This window comes from Lissotriton helveticus, chromosome 12 (assembly GCF_964261635.1).
Source record: "Lissotriton helveticus chromosome 12, aLisHel1.1, whole genome shotgun sequence".
Lineage (NCBI taxonomy): Eukaryota > Metazoa > Chordata > Amphibia > Caudata > Salamandridae > Lissotriton > Lissotriton helveticus.
Genome location: NC_136073.1, coordinates 26,641,455 through 26,658,405, shown reverse-complemented (window position 1 = coordinate 26,658,405; position 16,951 = coordinate 26,641,455). Strand labels below are relative to the sequence as shown.

General features: G+C 48.6%; 1 protein-coding gene across 2 annotated transcripts in view; it reads right to left on the bottom strand.

Moving 5' to 3' along the window:
• LOC144797662 (thialysine N-epsilon-acetyltransferase-like) overlaps nucleotides 1–16,951 on the bottom strand; it is a 90,641-nt gene that overhangs the window by 22,614 nt on the left and 51,076 nt on the right. For both annotated transcript variants that reach the window (XR_013603438.1, XM_078668378.1), the window contains exon 4: nucleotides 7,892–7,993. Coding sequence is in view for 1 of the 2 variants with exons in the window: in XM_078668378.1 (XP_078524504.1) it covers nucleotides 7,892–7,993 (102 nt within the window). In the remaining variant the exon portion in view is untranslated. The remainder of the gene's footprint in view (nucleotides 1–7,891; nucleotides 7,994–16,951) is intronic.

Genomic DNA, 16,951 nt, shown 5'->3' with positions numbered 1-16,951 from the left:
CTTGTTGGCCCTTCTGAGTCTTGGACAAGGATGCTGCCGCCGCCGACCCAGAGTCTTTGGACCGATGCGCAGACGTGCCAGCCTTCGGTCCGTGTGCATGTGTCGCCTCCGTGTCCACCACGCGTCCGACTAACGAAGTCCCAGTCGGAACCGGAGCCGTGCCGCTGGCTTTGGCGTGCTTGGACGGTGTCGCAACAGCGGTTGACCCGTGCCGACCACCCTTTTTAGAGGATCCCTCCTCTGGCGCCGATTTCGACCCTGTGGAATCGACCGATTTCTTCGACTTCTGTGGACCGGAGGCCGACGGAGTCGATGAAGTAGCCGGTGCGGTAGCTTTTATTGGTACGGCAGCCATTTTAGGAACGCTCGAGTCCATATGTTTCGGTTTCGTTTTCGGGTCGGCCATTTTAGGTGTTGTTGACACCGTAGGTTTCGGTTTCGAAACGGGCTGCGCAGCAAGTGTGTCCGTGGCCGGGCCTGAAGGCGGGGCCGTGGCTTGCGGTACGGGGTCTTGGGTAAGGCCAAGAGGCGATCCCGTGACCCGATCGTGTTCTTCGTAACCTTCGGGGCATAGCTCGTCCCCTGAGCTATCTTCCGCGGCCCCATAAATCTCTTCGACGTCCCCTACCTCGTCGACGTATTCAAGGCCTTGACCCACGACTCCGTCGTCGTCTACCGGATCCGCCTCGACCTCCGTCTCGGGCGGGGAGATTTGGAGATGATAACTCTGGTCCTCCTCTTCTTGGTCGCCGAAGATATTTTCTGGATCCGGGGCCGCTTGTTTGGCCTCCAGGCGCACCGCGCGCCGAAGCTTGAGAGTCTTCTTAGACCTGAATTGTGCACAGGCCTTGCACTTTCCGTCGTCATGGTCTGGTGAAAGGCATTTGTTACAGACGGGGTGCAAATCTATATGTGGGTATTTGGACCCACAGAGCGGACAGTACTTAAACGGACTCCGCTCCATGCTGGAAAGTTGCAGTCGTGTCGCGCTGAGAAGGCCTCGATGTCCGAAGAGTGACAAAACTCTGCTGAATCCGACTCAAAGAGACGGAAGAACTCGAGACCGTGCGCAAACAATACCGACGCTATGAAAACAAGGCCTTTTGGCCTTAAAAAGTTAGTTTTTCTCGGTTCCGACAGAGAGAGGTCGAGACCGCATCCGAACCCAATGGCGGAAAAAAACAATCTGGGGATGGAGCCGATGCCCATGCGCACTGTAGTCCAGGGGAGGAGCCACCTATCTCAGGATACTTCGAAGACTCTTCCAGGACAACAATGTGCGATCATCCGGACCCAACACTAGGCGGCGATCTAATGCTAAGATATGAATTTAGCAGCCCACATGCCTCGAACATGTATTTTCTGATACATAGTTAGGCACAGGTGCTTTCAGTCAGGTATGGAGAGGCGTCTAAGAATTCACCAAGAAGTTTTACACACACAGACAAAAACACACACACACTCTCTTTCTTTGTTTTGAAAGTCCTCGAAAATATTGCTTATTTTTCAAAATATTGTCTTTTGGTTCACTAAATACTCCTACCAGTCCATATTTCTCCCCCTTTCCACTGCCCCTTACGCCCCTCTCGAACACCTCGCTTGTTGTATATTGTATTTTAACATTATATGCCAGCGTGATAGTTGGAAAATCTGAAGTTCACCCCCGTAATCTTACTGACCAAGCTACGCCCCTGCAGATAAAGATATAAATATGGGGGCACCAGTGGAATGAGTCTTGTAGCCATCTGAGACCCTAGTGAATATAGATCATAGATGATGAATGACCCTTAGGGAATTATGTGAATAAGATTTAGACTTGGTTCGGTCATCCACCATGAATCCTGACTGGGCTCGATATACAAGACGTCCCGATGACTCTGAAGAGTCCAAAGGACGTCTTGTAAATCAAGCCCTTCTTGCAAATCGATCCCCATCAGGATTCCGATTGATGAGTGTTTTGCACAAGAAGGTTTATCAATGACCACATTAAGGGTCGTTGTTCTAGGTTTGCCGCTTTCTTGCTGGTACAAGTGGGTGGCCATTTAGCCACCACGTTTTTTGATCGTGGACGACAGAACCAAGTTTAAATCTTATTCACATAATTCCCTAAGGGTCATTCATCATTATATGAAATGTCCTGAAGATGGTCTAGCGGATGCCTACAACACTTAGTGCTCTGTTCACGCTTTGTATTTTCTTACATACCTGATTTTTCAGTTTAGGCTCCTCTTTATTTGTCTATTATTCATCCTTTTCTCGTTCACGTTTCTACATTAAAACTCTCATCTTACTGTTTATCTCACATCATGCTTTTCATGTTTATCAGCTACGCTTTCCACTTTCTTATATTCCTGATTTTTCAGTATAGGCTCCTTTTCATTTCTTTCTTATTTGTTCTTTATTTACCTCTTTCACTCGGTTTTCGTTCTAACCGCTTTTTTATTTAAACTTTATTATTGGCACTTTAGTTCGCGAGTGTACCGTCCTTTTTCAGTTTTTTAGGTCTCTGCCTGCGTACGCTGCGCTTGCGCAGTCTCGCCGCGAGATCTTATGTTTTAGAGTATGGGGCTTGAACCCGCCCCTCTTCTCCATTTGCTGGTTTCCTAAACGGAGGCCAGCCATTGGAGAAGAGGGGCGTCTGTCTGTTTAAGCCCCGTCTTTTTGGGATTCGGGCATGTTTTTAAATGTTCTTTCTCTCCTCTTCCCATTGGCTGGAATTTTACATTCCAGCCAATGGGAAGAGGAGAGAAAAAAAAACACGCCCCGAATCCAAAAATGACGCTGCGTTTCTCCGGGGCATTCCTGCTTCACCTTGGAGAAACATGGTGGTGTCATGGCAGAGCTCGCTTGTTGCTTGTTTTCCTCTGACACTGGGTTGAGCACAGTCCACTTTTTATTTCAAGCACCCTTCGAACTTCACTGACTTGCGTTTTTTAGAACTCGCGTCTTCCGGGTTTCTCTAACACGCCGACCTCAGTCTCTGCAGCTGGATAAACGTTTACCGAGTTATGTGAAGGTAAGCGTTCATTCGCACCGATACTTATTCTCACGGTTTCCACACCGGCACTGCCAAGTATTTCTTATCACGGGATAGACATTTTAAGAATAATCCATACCACGGGTTCACCTTTGTTGTACCGCGGTTTTTCTCTACCACGCATGGGAGTCCTTTTGCTTGGTCTTGTAACACCAGTCATGTTTACCTGGCCTTCGTCGTTTCCTTTCCCACGTTGAATATTTTTGGACTCCGCCACTTACGTGTATTACACTTAGAGTTTGCACTAGTTTTTATACTTTTTATTCACAAGTCACATCGCGCCTTACCTGTACAAACACCTTACCAGCACTCTATTTGTGCCATGTATATATTTTATTATGCATTCTAGTTTCCTACGGGATAGCGATACATGCTTGCTTTGTTTGTTTCTTGTAGATTTTCCCCCTGAAGAAGAGCTATGCTCGAAATGCATAGGGGATAAAGCTCACTAACGTAACCCACGTGATAATAATGGTTAATGGAATACAATCATTCTATATGTTCTCAAAATAGGATTGATTCATCATGGATGCTTGATCATATGACGCAATATGACATTTGCCATCAACAGAATAAAAATTTGATTTCCATTTTGAGAAGAACACGTTTTGTTTACTTTATTAAGAATTTCAGCACGCTTGACGCCATAGGAGTGCTTGAGATCTTAACCTTACACTGAGTAAGGTCTTCCAGTCATTTATCCAGCACCTCAGGGACCAGGTAGTGATCATCTCAAGCACCATAACCACGAGTAATTTATTTCAACTTATTTACGACAGGATTCACAAAGAGTGCAGCGGTTTAAATTTCCTTCCTTGTTTAAAGCTGTACCAGACACCACCAGGAGCATTTTACCTCTGCATGCCTTTATTATAGATCTTTATTACTAGAGCTGTTTCAGACCCCACCAGCTGCCACCTCGCATCTGCATGTCTTGATTAGAGCTGTACCTGATACCAGCAGCAGCATCCTCACCTTCCAGCGCTCAGGACCAGCGGACAAAACCCACATACTACATTCCACATTCTAATATAAAGGAATAAAAAACATACAGTTGAAAATAGGCTGGCCCAAGTATCTCTTATACTGATGAGTTTTTCTGCTGGGAAATGCTCCCCAAAGAGCTTATTGAAAAATACATTTTGGCTGCTCCTTTAAGCTGCCAGAGCACGCTTCAGTTTGGTCCACTTGCTGTTTGGCTAGAGGGATGCTCTGAGTGACCAAGCCAGCAAGGTGGCACTGCCAGGGGCTCACTGCTTGCGTGTGGCGTCTGTTACAGCCTCCTTGCGGGTCGAACACAAATAATTCTTCTTCAACAGTTTTTCCTTCCAGGACCACAACAAAGCCCTGTCAAATAGTGGTGAAAGCCGAATGAATTTCAAGGTAGCACGTTGCTCCACCCTACGCCAATCATTACAAATGCCACATTTCTCTCTTGTGGACAGCACACTGGGATCCAGGCTAAAGACCTCATCAAATGAGCAGCTTTCTTAAGCCTCTTCCTCCTCTTGAACACTGTTGCAGTGGCAGTGAAGATCAGGTAACACCCACTGCAGACACTTCTCTTCACTGCTGCCACACTGGTCTGCAGAGCTAATGTTGTAGAGTTCATGGTGTGTGTCCAGATTAGCATATGGAGACACCCTGGCTAGAAAGCTGCACTTTTCAAGTGTTGTAACTGATTATCTAGAAGTCATCTGGGGGCCATGCACCTCCAATTGATGGTTTTGAGTACCCTAGAGCCTTTCAGGGGACAGTGTGAGCATCCCCGCGTCACCTTCCTGGTGGAGAGTGCTGGAGTCTTCTTTCTCAGCAACAAAACTGCTACATACTAAAAGTGCTTCTCCTAACATTCACTCTGGTCAGCTATAGCATCAGTGCCACTGATGGCTGCATGTGTCACCTAAAAGAGAATTGGTGGTGGTAGGGGGAATGGGCAGTGGTCCATGGGAACACAGCCGTATCCACCCAGTGTTTTCCGAACTGTGAAACTTTTAAGCAGCATCACACCGTTTAAGGAACAAATAGGTTAGTTCTTCATTATCCGAGTCCTAGTGTTTTGCAATCTGACATACCGTATGAATATTAATTAGGTGTGTTACAAACTATAACTCAATACGGTTGGAGGCAATCACATGGATGGTGGACTGCTGAGACCAGCAGAACACCATGCCTGTGACTGCCGTTCAAAAAGGTGAACTGTTTATAAAAAAAATTAAAAAACAGCCTTTTTCCTTAAAGAAAAAGCTTTTTTTTGTTTGTTTAGGAGTCGACAGCGATCCCGTGGACCACTGCCTACTCTTCAACAAGCTTTCTTTTTACATTGAAAAGTGGGAGAAGATCCAAGGGGACCTCTTCCCATTTCCAAATGCATTACCATCTCCTTTGAGGTGTTGATAAAATATCAATGTTTTTGCAACTGGATTTCAGTTGCAAAACACTGATGCATTAAATACTGATTCGGTATTTGGAAGGGATGCCTACAACATTCCCTTTTAGACTTACAAATAGCTTTCAATAGCATTTCAAGATCGAGGCTTTGGTCAAAACTGAATGCCTGGGGCATCCCTACTAATCTACTAAAATTCTTCACCTCGCTCTATTCCGACCAGTGGGTCAAAATAAAGGTTAGATAAGGGCCTACGACAAGGATGTATATTGGCACCATTATTGTTTAACCTGTATCTGGCCGACCTGCCAACCCACCTGGAGACGGTGAAGGCGTTTCTACCAAAAATGGCAGACATCAGAGTTCAATTGTTGCAATGGGCAGGCGATACTGTGCTCCTCAATGGACGCCTTTTGGGCTGCAGATACTCTTCAATGCACTTGCAGCCTATTGTAAATTGAACAGCTTGAAGGTAAATTTAACAAAACCAATAGTTCCAGTAATTTCCTCTAAACTGAAAAAAGAGGGACCTGGACCATTGAGGAGAGCCCGGTTGAAGTTGTGGAAGCATACACATACCTGGGAGTATGGCTGGATCATGAGGGCAGCATTTCAACCCACATTCATGTGCAGCAAGCAGCTGTAAATTCACTTGAATGGGCCTTTTGTTCAAGTGGTCTGCCAGCGCCAATAGGCTCCAGACTGATAACCAAGCTGGCAAAAGTCATCTGAAGGGAACAGGACACTCTGACCATCAAGAAACTGGCCCAGGGCAGATGGGCCTCCTAACTGTACAAGCCAGGAGCCCTGCAGACTTTCCTAATCCTGCCCTTCAGCTTGGCCTTCAAGCAGGAGCTAATGAGGCTGGGATTGGGGCTAGTTCCGTTGAAATTGTACTGGTATGGTCGGAGGAACTTTGATGAGACCTAAAAAGGATCCTGCTTCTACCCACCTGTTCGCTCCGACCGCCCACAACCAGCACCAAGACCCCCTGCATGTGGTGCTGACCCGGCCCAAAGAGAAATACTCTGCACAGGCATTCCACGCATCACAGGCACACCAACATTCTAAGACCAAGTCACACTCTGGCTGAGCAGCTAGAGGCAGCAGGGCTGGAATACAAATTATTCATTTAAGTAGGGTATAACACACAGCGCCCTAGAAGGCAGTGAAATGCCAACCTGACTGCATGGCAGAGCGCAGTGAGGGAACAACGGGCAAGGTGGGGTGCTGCACTGGGTGGTCCAAGGAAAGCGTACGTCCAGCGGCAACTGGAGTACGGTTCTGCATCAGCCGAACTCATAATCAGGCCCACTGTCATCACTACCAAGATGACATCCACCCGCGGTTATTCAGACTGGATGAGAGTTACAATGTTTTGAAGCTGCACGCCTTAACACATGTTTTCAATTTAGTATTGTTGAAGAGGCATGTGCCGAAAGCCTTATTAAAAGAATTGAAGTGCGTAGACAACTTTTTATTAATTAGGATGCAGATGTCTAATCTGACCAGACAAATCTTTTCAAACAAGCTTAAAAAGAGCGGTAATCAATTTTCAAAGTGGTTCAAATGTTGGCATGTTTAGGAAACTGAGGAACAGAGGACAAAGAGGCATATGTATGAAAATCCCCGTTTGCGATTCTCAAATAGCGATTTTTTGAGAATCGCTATTTAAGAATTGCAAAAAGGGATGTATGTAAAAAAAAAAAAATCGCAATTTTTTAGCGATTTCTTAGTTTTCCTTAATTGCGATTAGCAAATTGTGAAATCGCAATTAAGGAATACTTTCCCATTCATTTCTATGGGCCAGGAGGCCCATAGGAATGAATGTGAAGTCATTCTAAATTTGTGATTCGCAATTTGAGAATCACAAATTGAGTATAATTCCAAGGGTGCAAGCGTGTCATAAGGACACCCTGATGCACCCCTGAAATGATCATGTGTGCGCATATGGCGCACATACATGCCCTAAGGGCATGTATGTGAGCCATATGGCACCTTCACAAATGTCAAAAAGTGCATTTGTGAAAGAAATCGCAAATTACCACCAACTTGAAGTTGGTGGTAATTTGCGATTTCTTAAGGAGAAATTGCAAAAATTGAATGCTTGTTGCATAGCATTTAAGGAATCGCAAATTTTGCGATTCCTTAATTTTGCGATGCGATTTCCCTACTACATACAGTTTTGCGAATTTTTTGTCGAAAACGCTGCTTTTTTGCGAATCGCATACGTCGGCCCCAAAATTATTTGACCCAGGAGCAGAGTATGGTCAGGCCAAGATCAGAATTCTATTCTGCAGGTTCCACAGCTGGATACTTAACCACTCTTTTACATCTCCTCCAGATGTGAGAATGATCATATGTACATTATTCAACTCCTAAGATCTTAAAGAGGATCATGTAATCATGTACTTCTTAGACTGTCCACAGCCTTTCCCTGGATACTTCAACTTTGGGTTTCCTACCTCTGAACTCTGGCATGACGTAGAGATCCTCCAGGTGTAGGAATGGGCCCTGCCAGGTGCTGTAGACGATGAAATACAAGGCATACCCAACTACAGTGAAACCTGTAAGAGAGGCACAGAAGTTAGTTGCTCTTCGTAACATAGGGAAGCAGCTGCAAGCGTAAACAAAGATCATAACTGACAAACGGGCCAATGTCGCGAAGGACTTCCACAGCCTGTCCTGTCTTTCTAGTCAGCAGCCCTTTGAATTCTGCGGCTTTTCCTTTTAACCTTATCTGTCCTCACATCCAAGCACCAAAAATTAAGTTGGCTAACAATACTAAGGTAGCAGTAGGTAAAGCACCCATCAGACTAAAAATTCCAGAAGCTCATGTCAACTTCTGTTCTGGTTTTTGAGTGAAAACATCTCTAATGCATCTTGCCACTAGTCACAGAACCTCCAATTAGCCACACTCCGTCCTCAGCACTCTCCAAACTATGATAATATCATTTACGTGAATGTGCACCCCATAGGATGATATATCGCGGAGTCTGGCAACCACCTGAGGATGGCATTCCACAGGGGTGAACCCTGCCCATTGAACCAGGTGTGAGGCATCACCCTGACATCCCTTAGTTCTGTGACTTTCTTGGTGAACCGAGGAGCTGGGTGGTCTGTTTTTGTTTGCAGTCTGACCTACCCTTTGTAATTAGTGGATGAACTGGCCAATCAGAATTTTTTCTTAACCTCTATTTCAAATGGCTCTACATGAATCACTACTTAACATAGGGCCATATGTATCATTCCAAATTGCGATCGCAATTGGGCTCAGTGGTATGTATGAAAGAAAAACTGCCTTGCAAAATAAGGAACCGCAACATTAGTGATTCCCTATTTTGCGAATGCATTTAAGGAATCGCAAATTGCTATTCCTTAAATGTAATGTAAGAAGCACAGAAAAAGTGCAATTTGGCTATAAGGAATCGCAAATTACCAACAACTTCAAGTTGGTGGTAATTTGCGATTTCTCTCTTAAAAATGCACTTCTTTGCATTTTTCAAAGTGCCATGTGGCGCACATACATGCCCTTAGGGCATGTATGTGTGCCATATGCACATTTCAGGGGTGCAACAGGGTGTCCTTTTGACACCCTGGCACCCTTGAAATTGCATTCTCAATTTGTGATTCGCTAATTGAGAATCACAAATTGAGAATGTCTTCCTATTCATTCCTATGGGCCTCCAGACCAATAGGAATGAATGGGAAGGTATTCCTTAATTGCGAATCGCCATTTGCAATTAAGGAATATGTAGGATTCGCAAAATTATTTGCAAATCCTACATACATTGCATTTTGCGATTCTCTAATTGCGATTTGCTAAAAATCGCAATTTGAGAATCGCAAAAATGTTTTTTGATACATTTGGCCCATAGCGCTTTCCCTTGTTTATGATGTACTAATTAATGTATGCGTAATGTAAATTATACATAGATTTAGGAAAGCGGAGATACAGCATGTAAACATTTAAACATAAACCAGGGCACATTATCTGCCCAGCATCAGTAATGGGAATGTCTTATAGAACATCAGTATTACAAAACAGTTCAAAATCAATAACGGGACCTTGTGCTACCATATTTACAACAGAGGTTCCTTTCAATATTCATGCGGCAACCAGACAACAGATACACCACTACAGTGTTATAGATGTGTCTGTCTATTGCACACTATTTTGAGATTGATTAGCCGAGCTCAGCCATAGACGTTTGAAAGAGTTATAAACTAGACAACTGATCACAGATAAACATATATAAAATATCCTTCATACTAAGCTGGAGCAGTCCTTAGAACTGCACAATGAATTTAATATCCAAAATTCAAAGTCTCCTTGAAATCTTAATGTGTATCTTGCACATTTAACAAAGCCAAGCAACTTTGGCACTGAACCACTAGGGTGCAGTGGGCACAGGGTATGAACAAGTCCTTACGCTTATCTGCTCAAGGTCTCTGCGCCAGCTGCGCCTTTTTCAGATCAACAACTATTTAAACAAGCATTGGCATAGCCAATAGGTCTCACCTTTGGGACCTTATTGGTGTTTAGTTATCCAGCACAATATCCTTGGTGCAACAACATGAAGTGTTGCATGGCTAAACACTTATAAGGTCCCAAAGGCGAGACCTATTGGCTATGCCAATGCTTGTTTTGAGTGAATGGCTTGTGCAGGTATGTCACTGTGAGGTAGAGATGCTGTGAGTGCTTCTACAGGAGCCCCTGTGACATTGCGCCTCTTCAAAATGTAACTTGGGTCTGGTGTAATACTTAAAGCCCCTGTCTTCTCACACCCAATGCATCCTGAAATGTCTCTTGTACCGCCGGGGTAGACACCTATTACCCCTGCCCTCCAGTGACACTTTACCCGTCACAGGTGGTGGTGGACGTGGTGGAGGCGGTGGATGTGGTGGTGGTGGACGAGGTGATGGTGGTGGTGGACGTGGTGGTGGTGGATGTGGTGTTGGTGGACGTGGTGGTGGACATGGTGCTGGTGGACGTGGTGCTGGTGGACGTATTGGTGGTGGTGGGCGTGTTGGTGGTGGTGGACATGGTGGTGGTGGACATGGTGGTGGTGGTGGACATGGTGGTGGATGTGGTGGTGGACATGGTGGCGATGGTGGACAAGGTGGTGGACAAGAAGGTGGTTGTGGACGAGGTGGATGTGGTGGTGGTAGACATGGTGGTGGTGGACGTGGCGGTGGACGTTGTGGTGGACGTGGAGGAGGTGGACGTGGTGGACATGGTGGTGGTGGACTTGGTGGTGGAGGATGTGGTGGTGGTGGATGTGGTGGTTGTGGACGTAGTGGAGGTGGACGTAGTGGTGGTGGACGTAGTGGTGGTGGTGGATGTAGTGATGGTGGTGGATGTGGTGGTGGACATGGTGGTGGTAGTGGATGTGGTGGATGTGGTGGTGGACATGGTGGACGTGGTGGTGGATGAGGTGGTGGTGGACATGGTGGTGGTGGGGGACATGGTGGTGGGGGACGTGGTGGTGGACATGGTGGACGTGGTGGTGGACATGGTGGTGGTGGATGTGGTGGTGGTGGACGTGGTGGATGTGGTGGTGGATGTGGTGGACGTGGTGGTGGTGGACGTGGTGGTGGGGGACGTGGTGGTGATGGTGGACATGGAGGACGTGGTGGTGGAGGACGTGGTGGTGGACGTGGTGGTGGACGTGGTGGTGGTGGACATGGTGGACGTGGTGGCAGTGAACGTGATGGTGATGGTGATGGATCTGGTGGACATGGGTGTGGTGGACGTGGTGGTCCGTGGTGGTGGTGGTTGACGTGGTGGTGGATGTGGTGGTGGTGGACATGGTGGTGGTGGACGTGGTGGTGGGGGACGTGGTGGTGATAGTGGACATGATGGTGGTGGATATGGTGGAGGACGTGGTGGTGGTGGACAGGGTGGTGGACGACGTGGTGGTGGACGTGGTGGTGGGGGACGTGGTGGTGGACGTGGTGGTGGACCTGGTGGTGGTGGACATGGTGGTGGACGTGGTGGACATGGTGGACGTGGTGGACATGGTGGACGTGGTGGACATGATGGTGGTGGATTTGGTGGACATGGGTGTGGCGGATGTGGTGGTGGACGTGGTGGTGGTGGACTTAGTGATGGTGTCGGACATTGTGGTGGACATGGTGGTGGATGTGGTGGTTGACGTGGTGGTGGTGGACGTGGTGGTGGATATGGTGGTGGTGGACGTGGTGGTAGTGGACATGGTGGGGGTGGTGGTGGATGTGGTGGAGGCGGTGGATGTGGTGGTGGTGGACGAGGTGATGGTGGTGGACGTGGTGGTGGTGGATGTGGTGGTGGTGGACATGGTGGTGGTGGACGTGGTGCTGGTGGATGTGGTGCTGGTGGACGTGTTGGTGGTGGTGGACGTGTTGGTGGTGGTGGACATGGTGGTGGTGGTGGACATGGTGGTGGTGGTGGACATGGTGGTGGACATGTCGGCGGTGGTGGACAAGAAGGTGGTTGTGGACGAGGTGGATGTGGTGGTGGTAGACATGGTGGTGGTGGACGTGGCGGTGGACGTGGTAGTGGACGTGGAGGAGGTGGACGTGGTGGACATGGTGGTGGTGGACATGGTGGTGGATGTGGTGGTGGTGGATGTGGTGGTTGTGGACGTAGTGGTGGTGGACGTAGTGGTGGTGGTGGACGTAGTGGTGGTGGTGGATGTAGTGGTGGTGGTGGATGTGGTGGAGGATGTGGTGGTGGACATGGTGGACATGGTGGGGGTGGTGGGCGTGGTGGTGGATGTGGTGGTGGGGGACATGGTGGTGGTGGACATGGTGGTGGACATTGTGGACGTGGTGGTGGACATGGTGGTGGTGGACGTGGTGGTGGTGGACGTGGTGGATGTGGTGGACGTGGTGGTGGTGGACGTGGTGGTGGGGGACGTGGTGGTGATGGTGGACATGGAGGACGTGGTGGTGGAGGACGTGGTGGTGGACGTGATGGTGGACGTGGTGGTGGTGGACATGGTGGACGTGGTGGTGGTGAACGTGATGGTGATGGATCTGGTGGACATGGGTGTGGTGGACGTGGTGGTCCGTGGTGGTGGTGGTTGACGTGGTGGTGGATGTGGTGGTGGTGGACATGGTGGTGGTGGACATGGTGGTGGGGGACGTGGTGGTGGGGGACGTGGTGGTGATGGTGGACATGATGGTGGTGGATATGGTGGAGGACGTGGTGGTGGAGGACGTGGTGGTGGTGGACATGGTGGTGGGGGACATGGTGGTGGACGTGGTGGGGGTGGACATGGTGGTGGACATGGTGGACATGGTGGACGTGGTGGACATGATGGTGGTGGACGTGGTGGTGGTGGATTTGGTGGACATGGGTGTGGTGGTGGACGTGGTGGACATTGTGGTGGTGGTGGATGTGGTGGTTGACGTGGTGGTGGTGGACGTGGTGGTGGATATAGTGGTGGTGGACGTGGTGGTAGTGGACATGGTGGGGGGGTGGTGGACATGGTGGTGGATGTGGTGGTGGTGGACGTGGTGGTGGTGGATGACCTGGTGGTGGACATGGTGGTGGACGTGGTGGTGGATGTGGTGGTGGACATGGTGGTGGATGTGGTGGTGGATGTGGTGGTGGATGTGGTGGTGGACGTGGTGGTGGTGGACGTGGTGGTGGTGGGCGTGGTGGTGGTGGATGTGGTGGTGGTGGATGTGGTGGTAGTGGTGGACGTGGTGGACATGGTGGTAGTGGTGGACATGGTGGATGTGGTGGCGGTGGACGTGGTGGTAGTGGATATGGTGGGGGTGGTGGTGGACGTGGTGGTGGTGGTAGTGGACATGGTGGTGGTGGACTTGGTGGTGGTGGATGTGGTGGATGTGGTGGTGGTTGACGTGGAGGTGAACGTGGTGGTGGACGTGGTGGTGGACATGGTAGTGTAGTGGCGGACGTGGTGGTGGACGTGGTGGTGGACGTGGTGGTGGACATGGTGGTGGACATGGTGGTGGACGTGGTGGTGGACGTGGTGGTGGACGTGGTGGTGGACGTGGTGGTGGATGTGGTGGTGGACGTGGTGGTGGTGGATGTGGTGGACTTGGTGGTGGTGGTGGTGGACTACTATTAAGTAGGAGGGTGCTGGCAGAATGCGGAAGGAGAAGAGGATCTCAAAGGGGGCACATGAGAGAGCAGAAAGAGGCTGAATATTAGAAACAAGCCACGGCATCGCTCTGGTTGCTGTTTGGGAGGTGGGAGGGATGATCTGTGCAGAAAGGCATTACGGCGCTCTAGTAAATAAATAAATAAAACAAGCCCGGTACGCGAAAGTGAAAGCAACCGCGTTTGGAGCTGAAAGTGTACACTGAACTTAATGAGCCATGACGAGGGAGGAAAACCGCGCTCGCTCCCGCTGACCCTAGGCCAGGGCAGAGAGAAGGCGGGACATGCACCCGCCATTGGCCAATTGCATGCTGTCTTTCTTAGAAAGACGCATGCAAAGGCCAATAGCGGGTGAAGAAAACAAAAGCACACACACAAGCTTGTGTTCCAAATTTTAAAGCTCTTACTAAATGTCTTAAAGCCCTTACTAAATGTCTTGCAGAGCAGCGCATGCTCGCTGGCTCAGGCAAGACCTAAAAAAAGTGCTCAACCCAGGGATATATTCTGATGAAGGGCACGTCTACAGCTCTGACAAGTATGCTGCTAGAGGAGTGCGATGCCCTGTGTCTTATCCCAAGCCAACTCAAACTCATTTAGAACATGGGTGCTCCTTTAGGTATGCCAGCGCAGAGGGGGCGGAGTTAAGAGCCGACTAAGATGGCCTCTCCCTGCTAAAGCTCAGCTATGGCGCTAAGTTCCCCTGCTTAATGCTATAGTTACAAGACCATCCACTAGCAGAGAATGGGAGATGTACCGCCTCCCTGTGGACCATCTACGAGTCGTCTGGAGGGATTTAGAGGAGATGGGACGCACACCTGAAAAGGGAACACCCGATGGATGTGATCACCCTCACTCACCTTGTTTTGGGGGCACGGAGAGTCAGTCTGGGGTCCTAGACCTGTAAAACTTTGCTCATCCCACTGCAGCAGGACAACAGCAGCATGCTCTTCCTAAGGGCACCCTTGCCCCTGCACTTCGCCACATACTCATTGGGTTGAGAGGTTGTGCTGGGAGAAGCAGTGACCCCCCACACACATTGGGAACCAGATGCGCTTGACAGGGAGTGTGCGGGCCCTGTTTTCTCCAGCAGGGCCGGCGCTAGGCATAGGCAGTTTGGGCAGCTTCCCGGGGCCCACACTCTGCCCACCAACAGGGTCCCTGCTCCAGTAGGCCACAGCCAGACCACAGCACACTGGTCCTTTTGTAACCCCTGCTCATCTAATTGAGAGCAAGGTGTCTTGTTGCAATTGAGCCTACAGGAGAGGCCCCTCCTCCCCTGGGCCTCTATGCTATGTTTATCCTTCTCAGCCTACAAGCAAACCTCACACTGTATAACAGGTCACTGTAGGTGGCCGAGAGGAAGGGGCTGCAGCCCAGGAGGGGTCTGCATAAAGCAGCTGCACGAGCAGAGACATCTACACAGATGCAAACAACCCTCAATGTCTAACGTTGAAGCGAAAGCAGCACCATTAAAAGGGATAAAGTGTTTTCTCTTAAACTTCCGTTCCCTGCCTAAACACCAACTTGAAGTATGGGACCTGGTACACACACTGCAACCAGACTTATGTTTCCTAACGGAAACCTGGCTAAAACCCCATACCGCCCCTGCTATAGCACTAGGGGTTCCCTTAGGATATAAGTTTGTAAATCTAGATCGCCCAGAAAAAATAGGTGGTGGTCTAGCCATCATGTACAAAGAACACCTGAAGGTTACTATATTAGAACAAAAGTACTGCCCACAATTAGAAATAATGATTTTTAAAATTAATTCCACCACAAAAATCTTCTGGAAAGGAGCTTTAGTCTATCGCCCACCGGGACCTAGCGTGGGCTTCTCTCTTTCTCTTTTGGAGCTTTTAGCTCCACATTTTAAAGCAAAGGAAGATTTTATTCTTCTCGGTGATTTTAATATTCATACAGACATGTCTGCGCACCCAGAAACCATATCTCTGCTTGCTGACCTATCCACCCTTGGTTTAGATTTGCAGAACAGCGGACCCACACACAAAAGAGGTCATTCCCTAGACTTGCTCTTCTCCAATTGCTCTAAAGTACGGTGTCAACCCACTGCTCAAATAAATTGGTCTGACCACTTTATAGTGGAATTTTCTTTATTAGGAGTGAACAAACCCTCTCAAATGAACACTCTCCTGCCAATTTGGCGTCGACAGTGGCACAAAGTAACGGTAGAGGAACTGCAGAGGGTATGGAAGCAGCCTATCTTTATAGAAAAGGATAATGTGGAGTCCGCATTATCCAAATTCAAGAACTCTCTACAGAGGCAATTGATAAACTAGCCCCTCTGAAGCTACATAAACAATACCCCACCTCCAAGCAGGAAGCATGGTATACTGAAGCACTCAGAATAGAGAAGCAGGGGTGTAGGAAGATAGAAAAGATTTGGAGGAAAACGCGAACAGAGGAAAGCAAGAAAGGACATCATGAAGCCCAGTCTAATTACTATAAAAATATCAAACTGGCACGGAAGAACAGCCTTACTCAGCAACTCGCAGAGACGGGCAATTCCTCCAAGGAACTATATAAAATACTACAGGCGTGTGTAAAACCAGTAGCATGTGAAAGCCCAGATGATTTTTCCCAATCCCTATGTGATGAAATTTCTTTGTTTTTCGAAAAATAAAATCAATTTGATTTATGATAAAATTATGAGGGCTCCCAGCCAAAAGAGCAACATCTCTATCCCCTCTACTCTGCCCATACATGGAGATATTTCACTTATGACATTTCCAGCAGTCAGTGACTTAGATCTTCCCTCCCTCATTAGTCACATAAAATCGGGGTCTCCCGATGATTTCTTGCCCGCCAAAATGGTTGCCTCCCTGAGCACTTTGCTTGGACCTCACATCCAAGCAGTAATAAACCATTCTCTCAGGGAAGGACATGTGCCCACGGAGTGGAAAAAAGCGGTGGTGAACCCTATCCGAAAGAACGCGGCACTTCCATGGACAGACCTTTCAAACCTCCGACCTATCTCCCTCCTGCCTTACCTTAGCAAAATGACCGAGAGACATGTGAACACCCATCTGTCTAAGTACATCGAGGCAGCGGAGGGTCTAGACTTTTCTCAATCCGGGTATAGGCCCAATCACAGCACCGAGTCTGCCCTCCTCTCAGTGATCGATAACATCAGGGTGTCACTGGATGGAGGGGGTTGCATGATTCTGGTGCTGTTAGATTTATCCGCTGCCTTTGACAGGGTGTCACATGAGATACTTCTTGGTCGCCTGAGGGAGGTGGGCATAGGAGGTGTGGCTCTGTCCTGGTTGGAGAGCTTTCTCTCGGGCCGCTTACAGGGAGTCAGATTGGGCTCCCATCATTCCATCTCAAGGGAGCTCACCAAGGGAGTGCCACAGGGCTCATGTCTAAGCCCCACACTCTTCAATGTGTA